Source organism: Telmatherina bonti (genome assembly GCF_933228915.1).
Source record: "Telmatherina bonti genome assembly, chromosome: 11".
In the NCBI taxonomy this organism is placed as follows: Eukaryota; Metazoa; Chordata; class Actinopteri; order Atheriniformes; family Telmatherinidae; genus Telmatherina; species Telmatherina bonti.
The window spans coordinates 20139434-20161803 of NC_136629.1; the positions used below are offsets into that span (position 1 = coordinate 20139434).

The 22370-nt window shown below is 41.1% G+C and overlaps 1 protein-coding gene across 5 annotated transcripts in view; it reads left to right on the forward strand.

Moving 5' to 3' along the window:
* The first annotated feature begins 1994 nt into the window (after positions 1-1994).
* The window catches only part of mymx (myomixer), a 28119-nt gene continuing 7743 nt past the window's right edge, over positions 1995-22370 (forward strand). For 3 of the 5 annotated variants that reach the window (XM_079248414.1, XM_079248418.1, XM_079248417.1), the window contains exons 1-22: positions 1995-2594; positions 3064-3141; positions 4381-4524; positions 6798-6944; positions 7408-7599; positions 8374-8460; positions 8710-8828; positions 8914-9028; positions 9104-9181; positions 9285-9400; positions 10544-10661; positions 14410-14555; positions 14648-14744; positions 15119-15271; positions 15519-15668; positions 16220-16476; positions 17557-17689; positions 17946-18140; positions 19039-19191; positions 20141-20358; positions 20674-20857; positions 20940-21095. In XM_079248414.1, coding sequence (XP_079104540.1) covers positions 2103-2594; positions 3064-3141; positions 4381-4524; positions 6798-6944; positions 7408-7599; positions 8374-8460; positions 8710-8828; positions 8914-9028; positions 9104-9181; positions 9285-9400; positions 10544-10661; positions 14410-14555; positions 14648-14744; positions 15119-15271; positions 15519-15668; positions 16220-16476; positions 17557-17689; positions 17946-18140; positions 19039-19191; positions 20141-20358; positions 20674-20857; positions 20940-21095 — 3528 coding nt within the window. In that variant the 5' untranslated portion in view covers positions 1995-2102. The remainder of the gene's footprint in view (positions 2595-3063; positions 3142-4380; positions 4525-6797; positions 6945-7407; positions 7600-8373; positions 8461-8709; positions 8829-8913; positions 9029-9103; positions 9182-9284; positions 9401-10543; positions 10662-14409; positions 14556-14647; positions 14745-15118; positions 15272-15518; positions 15669-16219; positions 16477-17556; positions 17690-17945; positions 18141-19038; positions 19192-20140; positions 20359-20673; positions 20858-20939; positions 21096-22370) is intronic. The other 2 variants (XM_079248416.1, XM_079248415.1) reach the window with 2 other exon arrangements.

The following is a 22370-nucleotide window of genomic DNA, read 5'->3' on the forward strand; positions in this document are numbered from 1 at the left end:
TCCTTTGAACCTGAGGGATTTTTCAGTATAATGACCTAGTGGGTTAATTACTCTGCATCGCATCGATACTACTTTTTGTGTAATTTCTAAAAGAACTGTGACTAAATTCATTTATACACTTTTTTTTTTATCTTTTTGGTTGAAGAATTGCTATAAGTTGTAACATGGGCTGAAAATGCAAAGTGCACTTTTTCAAACCAATGAGCTCCAGATGAGCTCAAAATCCAACAGAACCCAATCAACATGAGAGCAAAAAGCAGTAGCAGTCACAGTGTGTACCCACTGAACACATAAATTGCATGCTTTAAGAGCCACTCACCCAGCAATGTGAGGAAATGTCATTTTAAAGTTAGCCAAACCTCTTGAACTCCACCCATGCTGCCTTCCTGAACGCAGCTTGCACAGAATTTATCTCTGATTTCAAGCTGCAACACATTAAAACTCTTCCTCAGATGAGTTCATCATGAAACCAGAGCTCTTTTAAAAGCACCATTAACTATGACGACTCCGGGCTACGTCTGTCATATGGAGCCCTGCTGAGACACTGTTGTCCCACTGTTGGCTGTCTTTGTTTTCTTAAAACCATACAGTAACACTAGAGGCATGAATGCATGTGTATGAATGTTTCACTTTCTAAATGTTATGTAATTTCACTGCTTAGGTCAGTCTTTTGTGGACACTCGTTTAGAAGCAATGTGCTGAAAAATAAGGCAGGGCTGCTGGCAATGAACTGTTTCATTATGCTGCCTGAGTTTTGTGTAAGCGGCCCTCGAGAGCTTCTGCACCAGGTGCTGAGGTCAAGTCAGAGGGCAGCATAGTGAAGAGTGAGAGTTCCCTTTTTTGGGAAAGACTTTCACCAGTTGGAGCAGACCCCCCCTCCCCCCCCTAGCTCCCGATGAATATTTCCTCTGCTTTCTGCCCTCCTCAACAATACCCCCTACCCTGACATGAAAACACCATCCCTGCCATTCCAATCAGTCAGCCAAACATTTGCTCTATTCAGCGTAGCCACCATGAAGGAGTGGCAGGAACCATCATCTGCTATTTACCCACCCCTACACCACCACGCTCACTCAACACTTGTCATGCCAGCAGCTCTGAGGTTTAAGGAGCAGAGCACCAAAGCTCATCTGTTGCATTCAGCTGTAACCTGGGTGACAACTGCTCCTCTCGGACGGGGAGAGAGGAGCTTCAGATCTGAGATAACACTCACTCCTTGGACAGGCACCGCTACCATGACCCTCTGAATCTGAATCCTCTCCTCACATTTTATTTTCGAGCTTTTTGTCTCTTAATTGTTGTGCTGGGATAGAGCCCAACACCTTCGGGCTGAACCTGTTCATCTGCACCTCAAAGCTGAGGTAAGGGAGAGGCAGTTGGGGTGTGTGTGTGTGTGTGCAATTCAACTGAGGATATTACCTCATAGAGGATAAGCTGTGATTGAAGAGGTCTCTGCCTTTCACTCCATTACTCTCGGCCTCTTATCAGTGCAGCTTTTCTGTTCAGGTTCAGAGAGGAAGCTTTGACAGCCAGGCTTTACAGCCCGCTCACTGCTCTGTCGCTCCTGACAGAAAGAAAGAAAGAAAGAAAGAAAGAAAGAAAGAAAGAAAGAGAAGGAGGTGGTGACTTCATCCCTTCTCCTAACAAACCCTCCTCCTCCTTTCCCCCCTCCTTTTTCTGAGCTTTCTTTTTTTTTTTTCTTCCCCAAGTCCTTTACTCAGCGCAGTCAGGCAGCATGCCAGCAGTTTTCATCTTGCTGCGGTCCCTGGTTATCAGGCTCCTCAGTAGCAGACTGGCAGGCTCACTGGTACAGTTCATCAGGAGAAGCCTCTCGACGAGCGCTGCCCACCTTGGCACAGCATTGCGCTACATCTGGGACCGCATTCGATCCCAGGAGTCAAAGGAAGCCATCCTGGGCTGTGTGCTGTGCATTCTCAACATGCACAAGAAGGTGGAGAACTGAGCTCTCTCTTCACTTTCTGTTCAACAATTCACTTGCCTGTGGAACGGACTGGACAACTATTAAGAGAGCAGACTATTCAACGGGATGTAACAAACTTTTATTTGGACTTTAGTTTTGTTTTCTTCCTGGGATTTTGGTCATGTCTGAAAGCATTATGAGGAAGGTGCAGCCCTTCACCATTGGGACAAGACTGTCAGTTCCCCCTGTGCCAAAATGCCAGGAGTTTACGCAAAGTTATTTACCAAGTGGGACTCTGGATAAGTGCGTTTTACAGCACAACCTGAACTCGCTCTACCTCGGTAGATCTCAGGTCTGTGCGCATGGCCCCTGTCTTGTTTCACCGATTGTTAAGCAGGCAGCCCCGGTGAAACACAACCAAGAGCACATGGCAGCGGAGGACCACCTGAACCAGAACGTTGCCTCTCCCTCTGCAGTCTCCAGGTCCATTAAGAAGATCACAATCTCTGGGAGTACAGACATATCACAGTGCGAGAAGGCAGAAGGATCAGCAAAGCTCTCATCCTCATCTGAAAACAACAATAACAACAACAACATCAGCAGCACGTCTGATCCACATCTGCCCAGGATTGTGGGAGTGAGCTGTGAGAATAAACCCAGCTCCCAGTTTAAGGTACAAGATATATTATAACTTCAAAATTAAACTATTTCCCATTTAATTATAGGCTACGGTTAAAAGTCACTTCTAAAAATGTAAATTATTTTCCAACACACACACACACACACACACACACACACGTGTATATATATATATATATATATATATATATATATATATATATATATATATATATATATATATATATATATATATATATATATATATACGTCTTAACACTGTATGAATTCTAAACGATTTTTTCTCTTCTTAAAGGAAGTTAGACGTTTACAGACATATAGACTAACCCCCGACTTGTTAGAGCAACATGCGCACGTGCACCAGCCGGACACCGTTATTGTGACTTGGAACTTCCTTATCTCTATTTTATTTCCTTCTTTACTTATCTTTTCTTTTATTTCTTTTTTTTTTGGGGGGGGGTAGTCTTTTATTTTCAAGATTTATATTTATATTTTCTTTTTAGGTTTTGCTCAGTAAAGATATCAGTAATAAGTGTCAGTCCGCGAGCGGGCCGAAAGTGAATGGAGGGACATGTGCCCAGGTAAGATTAAGCTTATTCATATTGTTTGTGTCATCAAGCATATGTAGCTTTTAAATATATCTATCTCTGAGTGTGCGTGAAAGAGTGTAAATATATATATATATACACACACACACACACACGTCAATAGTTCGCTTCAAACCACAAACAGTCCAAGATGTTTTTCTTTAACTGTGTGCTTCTGTTACACTGCTTTATTTTATCCCTACTGTACTCAGAAACAGTATTTTCTGTTGAGTAGTCTCTCTAAGTGTATGTTGATTGATCTTACAGAGGCGAGGAAGGGAAGTCATTCAGTGTATTTGTCAAGTTTGAACAGTTACTATGTTATATATTATGATCAGGTTCGGAAATGTGAAATTCAACGAATGAAACCAACTTGTCTGCATTTAAATGATCGACTCCATCATACTCAGAAGAACCTGCTGTAGTTTTCTAAACAAATTGCATGTCTTAAAAAGGGAAAGGTTATACTGTAGTGTGTGTTTTTTATATTGCAAATTGGGATTTGGCCTGTTCCTTGTTGAGGTATAAAGTGTGTGTTGCGGATGAAGTGCTCAGTTACAGCAGACCTGGAAGAGGCAGGGCTCACTGGAAAACATGAAGTCAGGGAAGATGTTAACAAAAGGAAGGCTTGCATAGGTCTTCATGCAGGCTGGTTGTAAAAACACACTGGCACAGCACAAAAAAAAGTAATCTATCACATCATATTTTATAATGTGACATCAGTGCTGATTGGGTTTTTCTCTGCCTTTATGCTGTTCACACTGAAAGAAATCTTTACGATCTTATGTGGCGGTGCCCTCACCTTCAGAGGAGGGGGAGCGGGAATACTATCTGCCAAAGTCCATTAGAGGTAATGTGTTTACATGTAGAACTGAAAAACATCAGACAGACCAGGATCCATCCAGTCCTGCTTCCTTGTTTGTGCCCAGATGTTTCCTGAAGTGAGACCAGCAGGAATGTCTGTCCATTAGTAAAGTTGTGCCAGTCCTAATTTTAGCATTAAATAGTGCTGACAGTAAATATTTTGGTTTAGAGTGACCTTGGAACCAGACTGACACACGTTCATAAGGCCTTTAGACGGTAAACAGAAATCCCTCGAGTGTAGCTTGGCAGCCGAATGTCATTCCTTTGTCGTATAGCTTTATTAGAAGCAAGCATTATCTAAAGAACAATGATGCAGTCAAAGCAGGAGTCGTGTTTTTAACACTTTCTTTCTCTGATGCATTTCCACAGATCTTAGGACCTGGAGTGAAGAAGAAAGAGCCTCAGAGGAAAGAAAGTTACCTACGCACACAGAATGAAGTGTTGGCAGCTGCTGCATCTCAGGCTGACTGCTTCACTCAGCGCAACACACTCTTCAACAAGGAAGTATTACAGGTAAAATATGCCGTGCACACACAGTTATTCAGAATATCCAGAATTTATAAACGGGGATATTCTCAAATTACTTCAAAATTCAACCTCAGTTTTATCAGAATCGCTAATCTCCCCTGATGTTGGAAGGGAAGAAGGAAAAAAAGGTGGAAGGAGTTCTTCTCAAAAACATCAAGTCATGCTGTTGAGATGAAATCAGAAAGGAAGCAGGGTGTCGCATGACCCTCAAATGAGAACAAAATATGTACTGGTTCTTATTTTGTCCCAAGAACTGTGTGAGCTGTGTTCAGCTGAGGGAGGAGAGGGAGGGGAAGCCGCCACAAGCAATTATTTAGGGATGAGATCATTGTTTGGCTCCATCTCTTCACGCCTATGGCTCAGAGAGACTAAGCCAAGCAGCACAACTGGTTGTGTTATCTCATTGTCGTGTCCACCCCGGCGCACGTGGACATTTTTCAGTAAGTTTTGGCTGAGAGGGACTTTCTGTCCAGCTGTCGGGCTTTTCATCAACTCTTTTAAGTGATTGGTTGTTTCCAAACACGAAATTTTCATTTTAGATGTGTCAGCTGAAGGAAACATATACGCTATGAATGTGTTGAAAGCAACACTGTAGCACGTTGTTAACATTAACAAGCTTAGCAACCCTTTTGCTCCTGAGCAGTGCCCTTCTGTGTTTAACTTTTTTCAAGAATAGGCTTTAAATAGCCAGAGGTTTTGGTGCCAAGGGAACAGCTTGTTTTACAGTGATTTGGTTGACTGCTATTACTGATGAAAATGTATTATTATAGTTTTACATTGCTATGAAAGTGGAAGTGAGATTTCCAGGGAGACACTTTTAAAAGCCCCTAATGGTTTAGGCTGAGAGAGCGGAGCAGGTCACCACATGGAGAAACATGGCGTTGTGTAGACCCATCTGTCTCCACGGCTGCTCTGCAAAATATCTCGCCTTTCACCATTTCATTTCCACGATAGAAACAGTTGAGAAACTTCCAACTCACACTGTACTGTCAAGGCTAGGTTGCGTGACTTGAGATGCCAAAAATGTGCATGATGACAGACATTTACAAAGATTATAGATTAGTAAACTTTGCTCTTGTTTTAAATAAAAACGCCAACTCAGGGAAAAGGAAAGGGGTCTGAAAAACATATTGTGCTTACATATTCCTTCCTGTTAAAGGTTTTTTTTTTCTCTATTCATGTCTTTATTTTTAAGATTGTAGTCATGTTGCAATATTGGAACAGAATATTTGGAAAAAATGATCATTTGAATTGCATGTTCAGGCCAAAAGAAGGCTCACTGTAAGATTTCATAATCAGACTATTGTTGTAGAGAGTTGACAGGAAGAAACAAGGGAATCATAGACTTCCTGCATGAGGTCATTATAATGCCATGGGAGCCAGTGTGAGCAGATATGGGCAGGCCTGTTTTGTCAAGCTCTTTTCCTTCTGTTCAACCCAGAAATACCTCTACAGCCTGGGGGCCTTGTTAAGTTAATGACCTCTTTCTCTTGGGGAAAAGTGACATCACATGTTAATTGAGAGCAAAAGGTTGTCTGGTGGATGCATCACGTGCGAGCTTGATGTTTTGTTGATTCAGAAGAAATAGGGTTATACTATTGAGTCTGTTATTCAATGGCAGTCCTTCCAAATTCCTTGAAAAGTATTGCTTTAATGACTTCATGGCTTAAACTGGTATTTGACACTCTGCACTGTAAACACAAACAACAGTGTAAAAAACAAAGCACGGCTCTGCTGATGTCATGAGCGGCATGAGTCATGGCAGATCATTTTGACAAGTAAAAGAAAGAAATTGATATATTAGTCCTCACCATTTTTTCGACTTAGGTGGCTCATTGACTTCCACACTGCGTTCCTTTCTGAAAACAAACATACACTTTCAAACACTTTCTGATTTTGGCCACCTGGTTTGACCTTCTCACTTCATAGAAAACGTTGCCAGAAAAGTCAGCTCTGCAAGACAAAGCCTTATGCAATGGAGTCCAGGGTCTGGCCAAGAGCAACATTTGCTCTGTATAACATGGCATTAGAGAACAAAGAGCTGATCTTGTTTTCCATGATGCTCCATAGTGCTCTCAAGCAGGAGAAAAAAGATGTGGCCTGCTTGTTGGATTAGTAAAACATGCATACGATGTCCGCGTGTGATGAGATTCAAATATGAAAGTCGGCTGTGTTTTTTTCTTTTCCACAGAATAACACTTCCAAATGATAGAAGGATGTCTTAAACAATTTTGTCTGTGTCTCTGTTTCTTATGTAGGCAGAGGCATGGATCAAAGGCAAGCTGCAGGACTTAAAGGATGGATGCAATATTCAGTACTGCCCCCTGCAGGACTGGGAGGAAGCATCACAGACGCTTCAGAGAGACCTCAAAGACTTTGAGAACACCCTGATTCAACTCAACCAGGTAACAAAATAATTCAACACATTCAACACATTCAAAAAAATGTAAATATTCCAGAGTTTACTGAGCAAGCACATCACAGCACAATGTTTATTACAAAAATTTGCCACATTATGGGGATCTAAAAGCAACCATTAATCACTGTCTTTAGTGCTGTACAAGCAGCGCGTAACATAATGGTCATGTAGGCACTTTCAGGCGCAAGAAAAGCAGACCCTCAGTCTTCCAGATGGCTCTGTCAGGCCCAGAGAAATGTTTGGGAATTTAACATTGGTTATAATTAATCTCCTTTGACACCTAGACAGCCACGGAAGGGCAGAGGAAGAACTGAGATTTTTTCTGAGGGTGTACCCAAGTCTTTCATGGCAGTATGATGTGTTACATGTGTCCGTTCCCTGTACTGTGTCAGACCTGCTGCTCCATCTGCGCTATGACTTAAACAAACAAAATCTTAATGTTTCAAAAGATGGGTGAGCAGTTGATCTGCAAGCTGAACCCCACATCTGATCTGGTGAAGAAGCAACTCAGCCAACTCAGGGAGCAGTGGCAGACCCTGAAACAGATGGCTGCAAATCAGACGCGTGCCCTAGGTGGAGCTAAGAGCCTGCAGGAGTTCAACAAAAAAGTGGACAAGCTTGAGGCATGGATCAAAGAGAAGGTAAAAATGTCCCTGTCATTTTAGCTATCTTCACTAAATGTCAAAATAATGTTCATATAATAGGAGAGAGAGACAAAAGCATAAATAATCAGGCTGGGAAAATGTTTATTTGCTTTTTAGCTGTTCTGAATTTTATTGCATTAGCGACAACATAGTGTTGCATTCAGTGCTGGTATAGAATGGATGAAACAAGATTTTTTTTTCCTGTTGTAATTTATCTGACCAGAACAGCAAGAGTAAAAATAAAACAGCCGGCCCAGAGGCAAGTCTTAGTCTACAAAAAAGCCTCATCAACAGCTGTCAAGATAATTGGCACCAAAAACCAGCACTTGCTAACACAGGAAATTAGCTCAGTGTCCTGAAGACATTTCCTTTTTGTGTACACTCCTGGTATAAAACATCTGCCTGTCATTATCAAAAAGCAATCATCAAGTGCATTTTCGGCCTGTTTATTTCTCTGTTTTTGTCTGCGTCTGGCACAGGGGAACTAATGACTGATAGTGTATCTGCAGGGATGTAATGGAGCTTATAAAGGCTTCATAACATCCATCCTTGAAGTAAATGTATTCTCCATTTATTTCCACTCATCCTTTACTCCCCTCTTCCTTTACTTCAAAGTTTCTCTCCTCATGCTGAAAACTGTTTCTGTTAGGCATCCTCCTTGGTAGCCATGGTGATGCGGTTTTATCCTTGTGCCTCTGAAGAAAAAAAAAAAAAAAGGTTGGGTTCCTTACAAATGGGGGGGCTATAAACACTGACTTTTATGTGTGCCAGCAGGAAGAGGAGCAGTCTCTGGTGGATGTCCTCGGGGAAAATGTTGACAAAATGCAGTTGACCAGGAGAATTTTAGATTTGAAACAGGTGAGTGTTGTAAAACAGAGCAAAGTTATAGAACCATTTAAAATTTAAACACTGAGAAAAGCATCATTTAGGCTAAATAAAATATTAAGAAAACAAACCAACATAAACCATAAATAAAACTATAAAACAAAAAATTTCATGTTAATGTTTCCATTAATAAATTTGAAAAGACTGAAAGTAAATTGTCCCCCAGGGCATACTGTAAAGACAGCTGAGGTCATAGCTGGACTGTGTTCTGTTTCCCTGCAGGATGAGCAACTACATAGAAACCTCCACGAAGAGATCAACAACTTAGCCTTAAAACTGGAGAAGCAGGGGAAGACAGATGGCAAAAATATCTCCAGCAGGAGGAAGCACATCAATAAAATGTACGCTTTGTTTCTTAACCTCTACTGGCATTCTGCATGAAACATATCCAATGTAAAGATTAACTAGTAACGCTCTTGTGTGAAGGTGGTTGAAGGTCCAGTCTCATCTGAAAAACTGCCATGAAAATCTCCATCTAGCTCTGGAAGTGGCTTCATTTTACCAGCAAGCTGATAATACCTTGTCAGCTATTGCCAACATGGTAAATTTCCAGAAATCTCAATAAATTTATCTTGAAATCTACCTTTGAACTCACTGTTTTTACCCTTTTTGTCAGAGGAAAAGCATATCCGCATCCAAAGAGCTAGAAAGCTTTGGTGACAGAGAATTACGAGATATCGGTGGTCAAATCATGGTGAGATTAGTCGGTTCGCTTTAAAGCAGTGATGCTTTGGAACATCCTGAAACGTGCTACAGAAGACTTCTCCACCTAACCATCATGCCTGTGTATGTGCTAGATGCTAGACGTGGCTGTGTCCCAGCTGTCTAATCTGCATCCTGCCCTGGCTGCCAGCGTCACACAGAAGCAGAGTGAAGTAAAGGACTGCTGGGCGCTTCTGCAGAGGGATTTCAGGTATGTAAGCAGGACACTACAAGCAGCTTTGGTGGCCCAGAATATATACTTACTAAATGGACTTTCACACTTTCCACTAAGAGAGAGATGTTTTTTTATATCTTATTTTATTTGTTGTTTTTTTTTGTTTCTTTGCACCAGTATCCTTAATTTAAAGTTTAACTTTGCTTAGTTTCAGTTTTAAAAATGTGTTGGGGGCTTAGTAAAAAAAATGATAACCAAACAAAAGGACAAATGACCACTCAGAGCATTGGTAACCACCCAGTTTTGGAGGTTCTGTGCTGCTTTGGAATTCGGATCATCATAATAGGTGAATAATGTCTTGGCAAGGTGTCAGGTTGGCAACATGGTACACTCTCTTCTCCCTATTAAAATCCTGACATCATCTAAGACAAGCTGCTGAATCGGAGAAAGAGCGTGTTTACAAGAATATTTTGCAGCTTTTATGGAATTTGTAAAACAATTTATTGTTAGTTTAATAGCATACAGTAAGCATTCAGACGTTTTAATCATTAGACTTTTTAAACCATCAGAACCAATATCAACTTAATGAGTATGACCGCATTTAATCACAGTGTTCAATTTGGAACCAAAGTACACATAAAAAAATAAATTCAACATTTCTGATCCATGCTATTTCAACTGGAATTCGTTAGACCTACAGCATGCACAGTAAAAGGTACCATTTCTTGAAAAAAAAATCTGTGCCAATTTGATATCAGTCCAGCTATTTGATCATAGATCGGTTAGCCAATGAATAATATTATATTCCTTTACTCTGCTTGGCTAAAAAAAAAAAAAAAAAAAAAAAAAAGGTCCTAAATTTCTCGTAGTCATAAATAAAGCTGGGGAATCACTAAAGTCTACAGTTCTGACATTCATGTCTAAATTTTGCCTTCCAAACATTTCCCAGGCTTAGACACTCTCAAGACGATGCCTATTTTTAGATCCAGTTACATCATTTTGTTGATACTATCAGCTACACTTCGTTACTTTAGACCAGTATAAAAACCCCAGTGCCATAACTGGTATTAATCACTGGTCTTTGAGGCCCTGCTGTCAGCACTGGGGTGATGTCCTGCTCCACTCACCCTGCAGGAGTGACAGGACGACACTCTCTCTCTCTGGCTCTGCTTTCACCAGGGAAGATGCTGACCTCCTGACACCCGCCCGAGAAGCCCAGTGCATGATGGGAACCGAGACAAATGTGATCATGGGAAAGGAGGTGAAGGAGGAGCAGAATCGTCTGAAAGGCTGTGGGGTGAGTGGCACTGGTATTCTACTGCGGCTCTGGAGAGAAGAACAACTTCATCAGAGCTGGCAGAAGATGAGATAAGCCCGTTCCGGCCTTACAAAATCTGTGGCTACAGAAAGTGACGCACTTTGTCCTCTTGGTTTGGAAAATGCCTGATGAACAACTTAAGCAGGTTTCTCTGAAGAGCCTGAAAAATGAGCTGCAGCATTGTGATTTTTAGTTTTTGTAACAACTGTTTAGCCTGTTTTTCAGCCTACCAGCCTGTTGGTTGCACTTATGTCCCTGTTTTCAGGATTCTCCTGATAGCACGGGTAGGATAAGTACCAGGCTGGCTCTAAAACTCAAAGAACAGTTCTCTATATAGCGCACTAAAACATAAAAAATTTGAATATAATTTTGCACTCTCTTTGCTGCTAGTCTTCTTCATAACTAATAAGATTCCCCAGTCTGCAAATGTTATGAATATTGCCCTGTAAGAGCCACAGGAAGAGATTTTGAGGGTGTTATTTATCCTGGCACAAAAGTGACATAAGTTTCCATTAAAATGTCAAGTCGTGACTATTCAGCCTGGTGAAGCAGTGGGCCAGAGTAAATATGTCCTTCCTTCAGACCCAAAATTTCACTTTATGGTAGAAAAATATCTTGGCCTTTAGCCACAACCTCAAATACAATCATCCAATTAATACTGTATTAATAGCGGGTCTGTGGTTCACTCCTAGGTTACTTAAAAGTACATGCGGACTTATTGGCATTCCTCATCTTTGAAGCCAAACTGAAACTTTATTAACACGTGGGTGCTCCCACAGTAACACCGTAAGTGCTTGTAAAACTACAAGGAAATATTCTTGGCGTGTTTTTTTTAAAACTGAGCATCCAGAAAGTATGTGGTGTGTGTTAGAAACCAGTAATTATGGGTATATTTAGTTTTTTAATTTTCTACATCAGATGTCTTTATCATTCTTAAGTGAACATTCAGTTGCTATTTGTGTTTAGATTAGAGTAATCCCATGATGCAACGGTCCTTTTTTTCTTTTGTTCACTTGTGAAGCTCCTGCTGGACCTCTGGTCTCATTTTCCCTAATGACAAACTGTCTGATTGTTGGAGGACAGAAAACTTCACTCTTCATTTTCCATGTATTACAGTTGCAGTTTATTTCCCTGCTCAGGTTATTCAGCACTTACTGGCGGCCTTATCCCTCTAATAGGAGCCCTTCGCCTTAGTAAGCCTGAAAGCTTCTCTCTCGAGTCACCAAGCTCGTTGCCATCACTGTCCTGAGCCCTTTCACTGCAGTTAGTCTTTATTGCACTGGGAGCTGGGAGTTGCCTGGATGCACTGTCTGTGGGAGCCTCGCTTGTTACTATTTATGGAAGGGTTAATAAGACACTCCAAACAAAACCATTGAGCCCCAAAGGCCAAAGTCGATGCCAAGCACAGGCACCAGTTAAACAGTAAAAGTAATTTGTCACATATTTTCTCAGCACTTGGGACTACAACCCAAGTGTGCTGGGCTGATTTCATTAGATTTAGATCCAGCTGCAGCTCTGTGGGGCCAATAGGGATTCTGAGACTTTTGTATGCGGCTATATAGACAGTATTTTCAATGCGCTGTACCTGCAGGTGGACTTCTGCATGTATTCACACATTTTACTGTGGAAATGTCCAAATGCTCAGCATGACGCAACTGAAAGGTAACTTGCAAAGGTTTAGCGTCAGTGTGTGTGTGAGTACATGTATCACACAGTAATCTATAGATCAGTGTCATCGTGTTAGCAGTAGTGCAGCCTCTTGTTTCTGGAGGTAAACATGGCTATCGTCTGTTTCTCTGGCTAATTGCAGCCAGATGTCAGGGCTGCAGACCAGATGGGCTTGGTGCTAAGTGATAGTTCTTGGCTGACATCACTTCAGAGTACACTGCAGAAAGTTGCACATGGTAAGAGAGCAGAAGAAAAAACGGTAGAGAAGAACCTAAATTCTGTATAAATGAAATTATATAAATTTATTGTAGTGAAAAGCAGAATATTTTGCTTTCAAATAAAGTGTACAAGAAGGTAAAGTTAAGCGTAAAAAGCCAAAATACTTAGCTTTTTTTTGCCCTTTGGTGCCCCTAAACTAAAGCTATTTTATCATCCATTTTGCATCCTGTCTCTTCTCTGAGCTCTCTCCAGCCAGTGAAAGTGAGAGTGATGTTGATTCTTGTCTTTTTCTCTTGCACTGTCACTTTTTCTCTTTCTTTTCCTCGCTTCCTCTGATAATATCTTCTTGCATTTCTTTGCTTAACCAGTCACAGTTCACATTAAAAATGGCCAATGTGTTGATACAGTTACTACTGTGTGATAGGGTGCTGCAAAGCAAAATACACCTGAAAAGTGATGCTAAAAACTGAAAAAAAAAATGGAGGGGCAGTTTATTAGCATCAAGATGCTGTACAACACCAAAAGCTCTAGGAATGTAGATAATGTCAGTGTGCCATCGAAACAAATCAGAAGCCCAGAGTGTTAAAGGTGGAGTATTTAAGATTTTCAATATTTTAAAAATAAAATTAACTAATAAAATAACTACAATCATAATTATATAGATTTTTTTAAAGCATGTAGGTTCTAGTCTGTCCATATTTGATGTGTTATTAAATTACAAGTTTAATTAATGACAAAGACCCTTCTTAAATGTTTGCCTACCAGTAAAAAAAAAATGTGCTTTTTGTCATTTGTCATTAATTAAACTTGTAATATAATAATGCATCAAATATGAACAGACTGGAACCTACATGTTCAAAAAACTATCTAATTATGATTGTAGTTATTTTATTAGTTTATTTATTTAGAAAATATTGAAAATCTTACATACTCCACCTTTAAATTCAGATATGCATAAACCATTGTTTATGCACCATTGTTTGAAGATTACTTTTAGTATTAGAATGTTTGAATGTTGATGCAGTTCTAAGCCCCCCAAAAAAATCACCAGACCTCACCGCCCCTGCACTTCACACATCCCTTCCCACTCCCAGGATCCCCTTTGCTTTTTCAGGTTCACAGTTTTATGTTCCTTACTCTGTTTTAACCCCCAGCCAGCACTGTAAACCAGAAACAAGTAGCTCTCATTGGAAAACCCTTCTGAGAGTCCCCTGGCCAACCTTTTATGCATTCAGATGGTTGTAAAACTGGCCTAGTGGCTGATGACTTCTTGAATTTATTTCTGTGCATAGACAAGGTCTATAGCCATGGCATTGACCTTGCTAAAAACTCCTCTAACAGAGTCATATTGGATGCTCATGGAAATAAATGTCTTATGCTGAAAAAACACAGCTGCTTTAATGAGACATGGCAAAGGGAATTTAAAAAGGGTCATATTTCATCTATAATGGTTCTTTTTCATCATCAGAGTAGGATAACACATGTTATTGACTTTGTCAGACTTTCAGTCATTCATTCATGCCATTTTATTTCATTTAAACATTTGCAGCCATCTTTAAGTTACTTACTTTAAAGCTGTCAAACTGAAACCTTTGACTTAGTCTGGATTATTTAATTAAAGATAGCTTACCTCTGTTAGGGTGTCATTTACAGGATGTACCATATTACCAGTCACATGGCAACTCTCTTATTAGCAGAAAGCCACTTCTTGCTCTGAGCTGTTTGGAAACACAGTGGACATTTTGTTGAGTTAATCATAGACAGAAAAAATATTCTCATTTGTCTTGTTATTGATCTTTTCTTCTTCCCCACAGAAACCATTATTCTTTCTCCTTCACAGAGCATTGTTGACAGCGAGATCGGGAGGCGGGCTCAGAGCAGCCAAAGTCAGGAGCAGCAATCAGAGAAGCACGCCTCCTCTCCAGTGAGAGACAGCTCGTTCTGCAATGATGATGCTGTGGTTAGACATCAGCTGACAAGGCAAAGGTGAAGGATCAGCCTTCCTCCGTCTTTGACTCACTTAACGAATGATCTTTGTGTAAATCGTAACTGGAGTCATGTCTGTATTTTCTTTGCAGCAGGAAGCCCAGAGCCGAGCCCAAGCTTGCGACTGCCACACGAAGCCACCCACAGCTTCACGTACAGCTACAGAAGTTTACTGTATCTGCTGACAAGGTGACCAGACCCCTGCCAGGCACACTTTCAAAAGCTATTTTTAAAACAGCTTTGCATACGCTGAACAACATGCATCGCTATTCATCCTCTTCTCGTCTGAATAAGGCTCCATGCAGCTGCATTTCAAATTGTCAATAATTTGATATTCTTACCAAATAACCAGTAGTGTATCATCTGTAAATGTATTGCACATGCCTTTATTTTCCAGTAATTGCTTCTTGGTAGTTTTATAGCTCAAAATGAAAACCATCACCCTGATCCAGATCACAGGGTTTCCTGTGGTTTTGGAAGCTAAATCACATCTGCGGAGGGCTCTTTGCAATGTTCATGGTTTTAACCTTTTCCATTACTCTGTCCTCTCCTTTCCATCTCAGACATTGTCCTGGCTCAAAGACAATGTGTCCATGGCAACACAGGTGTGTTCAATAGCCAGCTTCGAGGGGCTGGAAGCAGCCAAGAGGTGTCAACACACTGTTCTTGAACAAGAAATCCTCAACAACCGAGCCAGGATAGAGTTAGTCAAAAGGGTAAACCAAGGCACATCGTCACATTCACAGTTTCTCGTAAAACATATGAATGACTTGAGTGAAAGTTTCCTCCTGAACGGGGAATCTTTGGCAGCCCTGTTTTTTTTATATCAACCACATGATGAGCTGACGTATCATGTGAGAAATCTATACCTCCCCACAACATCAGATTCACTTTATATTTCTCATCTTAAATTCCAGAGCTTGATCATCGCTTGCACTCATCAGTTTCAAATCTCTTCCTCAGGAGGGCCATGGGCTGGTCCGTGCACAGCACCCAGGCAGCACCAAGATTAAGGAGTTTCTCAGCCAGCTGGAAGTCCTGTGGGAAGAACTGAGGAGGAGGCACGAGAGAAATGCCGTGTTTCTGAAGGCTTCGGAGGAGCTGGGCTTTAGGGTTAGATTCAGTGAATATCTGAGAATACCTCAGATAATCCCATATATTTAGTAAATATTTGAACATATTCCCCTCTTTAGTCATGCTGTTCTGGGAGGAATTTTTATTATGATGATGAATTGTTCTGGATAATTTCTATCACTATTAGAACTGGGCCAAAGTTTGGGTTTCATGGTTAACAATCATAGTTAGATGCAGTTTCTTTTTTCTTTACTGCTATAATTGGCAGGGCTGCGAGGTGCAGTCACACCAGGGTGTAATCCAATGCAATAAAAAGTGGACTTTCACATAATTTGGTTATTTGTTTGAAAGAGGCTGCAAATCCAGCTTGATGACTTAGTTGGAAACCTTGAGTCCTTTTAAGATTTAGGTCAAAGCACAGTCCAATTTCATTAAGGACACCTATTGACCTATTGTTGTCTTCTTGATAAAGTGCCATTTGTTGATGTCACTGTGCACTAAAAAACTAGAAAATGAAAAAAACATTCATGCCTCTAAATCATGACCAATATTGTGTACAAATCCAATATCTCCTTTTCTGTTCTTCATAGATTGTTAAAGTGCTCCAAGCCCTTGGTAGCCTGGAGGCTTGGCTGGAGTCTGTGGAGCTTTCCATGAAGGAGTCTGCATTAGCGGGTGACCCTGAAACAATGAGCATAGCTGAAAGGGAGAGCTGTCTGCTGGAGAAAGAGGTGACAGCACGCAGCCTGGAGCTCAGCACTCTGAGGCAGGAGGTGGACCGCCTTCATGGCCACAGTCACCCCCATACCCGAGGACTGCCAGCGCGCATGGAAGAGGTGGAAAGAAAGTAGGTTTTACAGAAAAGGAGATGGAAAGGTCAGCGTTAGCCCCCTGGTGCTTGTCATCATGGAACATTCATATTATAGATGAGAACAATCAGACGCTGCTGGTTTTAGCCAGTCACTGTTGTCAGGAGCTAAAGTGTGTCACTGTTTCCAAGAGGTAACAGGTTTAGGCTGGCCGTGTTTGAAATCCAACATGGAAGGATTTATTCATAAAGTAACCAGTTCACATTTTAGACAAACAATTTCACCCCATAAACCACAAAATATATAAATATCCATAGATCTCATAAGTTGCTGTTTTATCCAAGTTGGCAAAAAATACTCTCCATGTGCTCATTCATTGCACAGCTCAAGTTTAGTGTGTCATGCAGCACTTAGCAAGGTCTACCCCGCAGTTCTGACACGCACTTCACCCACAGCTTGTCAGAATGTGTCAAAGTCACCCGTTCCATGTTTGCAAGATGACGCCTCTCTTTTTCTGGTTGGCCCTTTAACAGCAGGTTGTTCCCATAGATATTTAGTAAAGCCTTACTATACTGGCTAGTTTACTGGACATACCGATGGGTATAAACACAAGTTCAGACTCTGTAAGGAACACTAAGCTGACCAAAGAAAATAAAGACAGGGAAACGTCTCAGTATAAGTGTTTCCAGGGTGGGTTGTTGGACAGGGCAGAGATGGCCACTGGTGTAGTCTGAGAGACCATCAGTTCAGGTAGTGGCGCTCACAAAGCAGCTGTATAACACTTGGTATGATGTCATTATTTAACACTACAAAGAAGTAACTTAAGGCTCATTTATTCTGGAAAACACACCCTTTCAAACTGATCCCTTTATCATTTTCTATGTAAACTCTCCACAGATGAGGTACCTTTGTGCCCTGAAGTACAGGATATGTTTATGTGACACATGATATATGGTTACATAAACAGTTTTCTAGCATAGTAAGAGTATTCCAGTGAGCCGTTGCGGTCTCTGTAATGTGGCTCCGCTGAGGGATATACAGAGTTGTGTGTGGATGTGGAGGACAGTGAAGGTGTAGGTTCTAGTTTAAACAACCTTGCTGGTGTTTGTGTTTCCCAGATACCATCGAGTCCTTAGTGCCCTAACCCAGCAGAGCTCAGAGCTGCAGGACACACGCATGTTGACGGAGTTCTTGGAGCGCGTGGAGCTGGAAGAGAGTCAAGAGCTCAGTGGTCCGTACAGCCTCAGCCAGGTGAGAAGTAACCTAAAAGAGGCAGAACTTAAAGAATCAGCTGGTCTCCAAGCTTGTAAGAAATGTTTTCATTGAGTTGTAGCTGATTTTAAAGTGTTCAGTACTTTGTATATTAGTTTTCAGCTTCTATTAAATATAACCTCATTGAATCTCATTTATATGATGATGTTCATTGTGTGGAAAATAATCCTGGACCAGTCACCTTTCTTTTCACTACAGTCACATTTACTGTTTATTTTCTTTTGTTCTCTAACAGCCTCTCCACGATGAAATCTCCTCAGCTCCTACTCTGCTTGAACTCCAAAGCAGTGGTAGCGGCGAGCCGTTGATAGGAACTATGGGTGACCCTGTGGAGGAACTTCGAGAGGCTGTAGAGATGCTTAATGATACTGTGAGAGAAAGGGGTCGATCTCAGAGCCATGACCAGGCCATCCAGGAGCTGTTAAGCAGGGTAAGAAGATGGGTCTGTGTTGACCTCTGCTGAAAATGTCTAAATAAGAGAGATTCAATTCCTGTTTGTAAGATCTGCTGGTTGCTGCAGTGTAAGGAATAACAATCCCAGATAATGCTGAATGTTTTTAAAAATCCTACCCTCTAATAGAGCGGTTCTCAACTTTTTTGCAACACAGTACCCCTCGTAACATTTTTTTTTCTGCAGCGTACCCCCTAACCACTGCAAAGTATTTTTGGTTTAGAAAAAACACATGAAATACAGCACTTTGTCATTTATGTTTGGTTTATTAAACTTTTAACCGTGCAAAACAACGGAAATCTCTACGACGCTTCAACGAGGACACCATTTTTTGCGTTGTCAAGGCGACACTGACTGACGAATATGCTTTTGCTCATATCGGATGGGGTTCAATTCAAGTAGGAATGTGGGATTTTGGGAGGATTGAAATGGTGTAAATCTATATGTAAATTCAGTTATTGCATGTATACTTACATTGCATGAAATATATTAAAAATATTTATATAATATTATATTTATATTATCTTGGTAAGGATGTTTCAAAGAAAACGTACGTTTTCAAAACATTTCACGTACCCCCTAGAATGGCTTGCAGTAGGGGGGTACGCGTACCCCCATTTGAGAAACAGTGCTCTAATAGAGCCACATCTGGTTTTTCTATAGCAGTGATCCAAAATGAGCTACAAGCAAGCCCCCACACACCCTTACATTGAAGATTTTTGTTTTATTTTTAATACATACATTAAATATCCCAGACTCATATGGTTTGACAGGAGGTCATGAAGCTATTTTAAAAATAACTTTATAACCTGGCTGTCATTGGAAAACTAATCATGACTCGACAATCTCAACTTATAATGACTTTGTACCCTGCAAGCATGCCAGCCTGGCAGTGCGTGTGGAGGAGTGCTTAAGCTGCAGCAAGGAGCTCCGTATGGACATCCTAGAGAAGGAGACAGACATGGCCATGCAGTGTGAACCAGACCGATGCGGTGTAGAGGCGCTGCAGGAGAAACAGGACCACCTGGAGGTGAGATGAAGATGCTAGTTCGTATAAAGAACCTGACGTAAACATCTGAAATGATTCATCCCTGCTTATATGATCCATCATGCCATTCTCCAGATCATGGACTTTTTTTGGCCTTTGAAATGAAAAGGGGAAGGTCTTCTTTTTTCTGCCGTGCTCTCACCGACACACTGTCCCACAGTCTGTTTCCTGATGCACTTATTTTTCTTTTCACAACAATCAAAAAAAAAATTTAAAAAAAAAAAAGTCCAGCCCACACTGGTTTGAGCTGCATTTAATTTATTATACAAACCACACTGGGCAATCGCACACATACTCACATAGAGCGTGCAAAAAAGTTTATTATCCACACAGGATATTTATTTGTGCTTGTGTGAGTCACTGTTCTGTTAATTCTGTGTGTGTGTGTGTGTGTGTATGTGTGTTTACGGGTAAATCTGGATGGGTGTGTATGAACGTCCAGAGGTCAGAGGGTTGGAGATGTGAAGTTTGGGATGGTAAAGCTTTGCGTGAGTCATTTTTGGGCAGTGTTATGTTTATCACGCACATACACACGTGCACACAGCTGCCTGGACTTGATACGATTGAAGAGCAGAAATGACCTAATCTCCCAAACTGAAATAACTGTGCCGTCAGCAGACAGGCATCCACAACACAGTGTTCTTGAGGCTTACTGTAGCTGAGAAACGTTATGAAGTATTGCTCCCACAGAGCCCTGAACGCTATTAATTACTGCCTCGTCAAAAGGAGAGAAAAGTGGTCAAGATTGCAAGCTTGCTATAGCGTGGCAGGCCATATGTACGCCATATGGGCCTCCAACCGAATAATATGCATAAAGCTATGGAGATGAGGTAATAGCCAGAGACACAATTGGTACAGGCTGTTTAAATGATACTGGTATTGATGAAGATGGATAGTTTTTTGATCATGTTTTTACTATGATTCCCCACAGATTGACTATGAAGCCATCAGGGAAGAAGCAAAGGAGATGGAGAACCAGGCTTCCCGTTTGAAGGAGGTTTGCCCAGAGAGAATGCACATGTTCGGGGCAAAGATCCAGGCTACCTTGCAGGCCTGGAACGACCTGGAAAAGTGCTTGTCAGAGAACAAATCGCGTCTGCATGAATTTGTGCAGCTCCAGGACTTCTTCAGGAGCTATCTCACTATGATGTAAGCATGATGTGAGGCTGCTGGGACTCCTTTCCAGGCCCATTTTTCTTTTGTGAGCCTCTTTTTGAAAACATCTGCCCACTGCAATATCTTTTGAGGAAAGAACAGGATGTTCCTATTGTCAAGCAAAGGTCCCAAGAGATATGTGGAATTTAGGATGTGCTAAGAGGGTTGAGGCAAGTTTCCTGGGTGTGACAGGGCGATGAATGTCTTTGCTATCTAGAAGAGTCTGGCTATTCTCATGTTTTGTGAATGTATGGTTTTTCTCACAGCCTTGTCTCACGTCTTCTCACACCACCTCCTTTCTCTGAACAGCTCTTGGACAGAAGACACCAGGTCGTGCATTTTCTCAGAAACTGCCTTGCATCTTGGCAGAGATGGACAGAAGCCACTCGCAGCAGAGCTGGACTTGCAAATTGAGCAAAGGTTTGAGGAGTTTGATAAACTGACCGTAACAGGAAAGTGTCTTTTCAACAAAGAACACCACCTCACGCAGATGGTGAGCAAAGATACACACTTCCACCTTATATATATGTTGTTTGTTTTATCCATTTTTTTTTATAACTGACGATATCTTGTAGGTAAGAGAACGCGTGGAGGAGCTAAGAAGCATGCTTGGGTGGATCTCGGTGCATTGGAGGGCTCAGAAACAACAGTGGCTACACAAAAAGAACAGACAGGAGCTTGCACAAGACAACATTTACTGTGAGGCAGCAATGTGTCCTTCTGTGACAGAGGTAAAAGAAAATTGGTGGATTGCTGTTGGAATAAACCAAGTGGTACGAGCCAAAAAATCTTAACATTTACTCTCAATTTGTAAACAGGTTTTTGCACCTTCTGAAGTTTTTTAAATGCATAAATCTTCACCATCTAACAGACCAAATAGCAGTAAAGTCTTGAATAATACTGATGTATTATTCATACAGATGTTCTGCAGCAAGTTACAGAGAGCATGAACAACGCTTTGCTTATCAGGGTCTTTGCTAAAAAGCTCATTTAGAAAATGAAAAGGCCCGTTTAAGAAAATAACTGCAGCGACCACACAAATGCCTGGCGAAAGCATGCCTGCTAATAGTAAATGGTGCACAAGTATGAGATAACACCAACATGGCATAGTGACATGCTAAGGCAACACATATTTCTTAGAAGATGCAGAGCTCTCATCTGAAATGATTACTGGGTGCTTTTGTGCTATATTTAGCCCTTTTCTGATGATTTCTGATGTCACATGTGAGTCATAGACCCGCCCTGGCATCCGGGAAAGCTTTCCTCCCAGAAAGCCAGAGCTCTTTTCACAATGCCAAACTAAGTTTTACCATTAGTACCTTTGTTGTGCTTCACTGTTTTGTTTCTAAGGTATGAAAATAAGATCTTGTGCAATAGTTAATTCACCCAAATATGTAATTCTATACACTAAATTAAGTGTCAAGTGACAACTTGCAGTTTGAAAACACACACTGCCTAGCCCTTATACAATGCTTGTGTTAATAAACAAAGCTGAACTCTGCAGAATAACAAGGGGGTAATATAAGATGGGGAATCTCTGTTGAAAAGAGCCCCATGTGCCTTCTTTTACTTTTCAAAGAGTAGTAATAATCATGAGATTTCTCCCCAGGAACATCCACACACAACTACAAGTTGTGTGGGTGAGTTGATTGACATGTGAATCCAGCAATCCAAGAGTTTAAATCTGAGGACCTCCTCACCAGTCAGTCAGAGATGAAGAAGCCTTTCTGGTGAAAATGATGCATCTTAAAGAAACTCCAGTCCAATTACTTCTAAATAACACAGCATTTTTACCTGATACTAGAAGAAACCAAATTAGCATGTTAGTCTGCCCACAACCCGACTTTTAAAATGCATATAAAGGTGATAGACCAGCCATGATGGGAGATATCAAAATTGGAGTAACACAACCAGATAACGCAGCTGCAGCTTGAATAACACCTTCATGGATACATGCATTATGTATCCATGCAGGGTACAATAAACTGTGACCAGTTTGTCTGAAT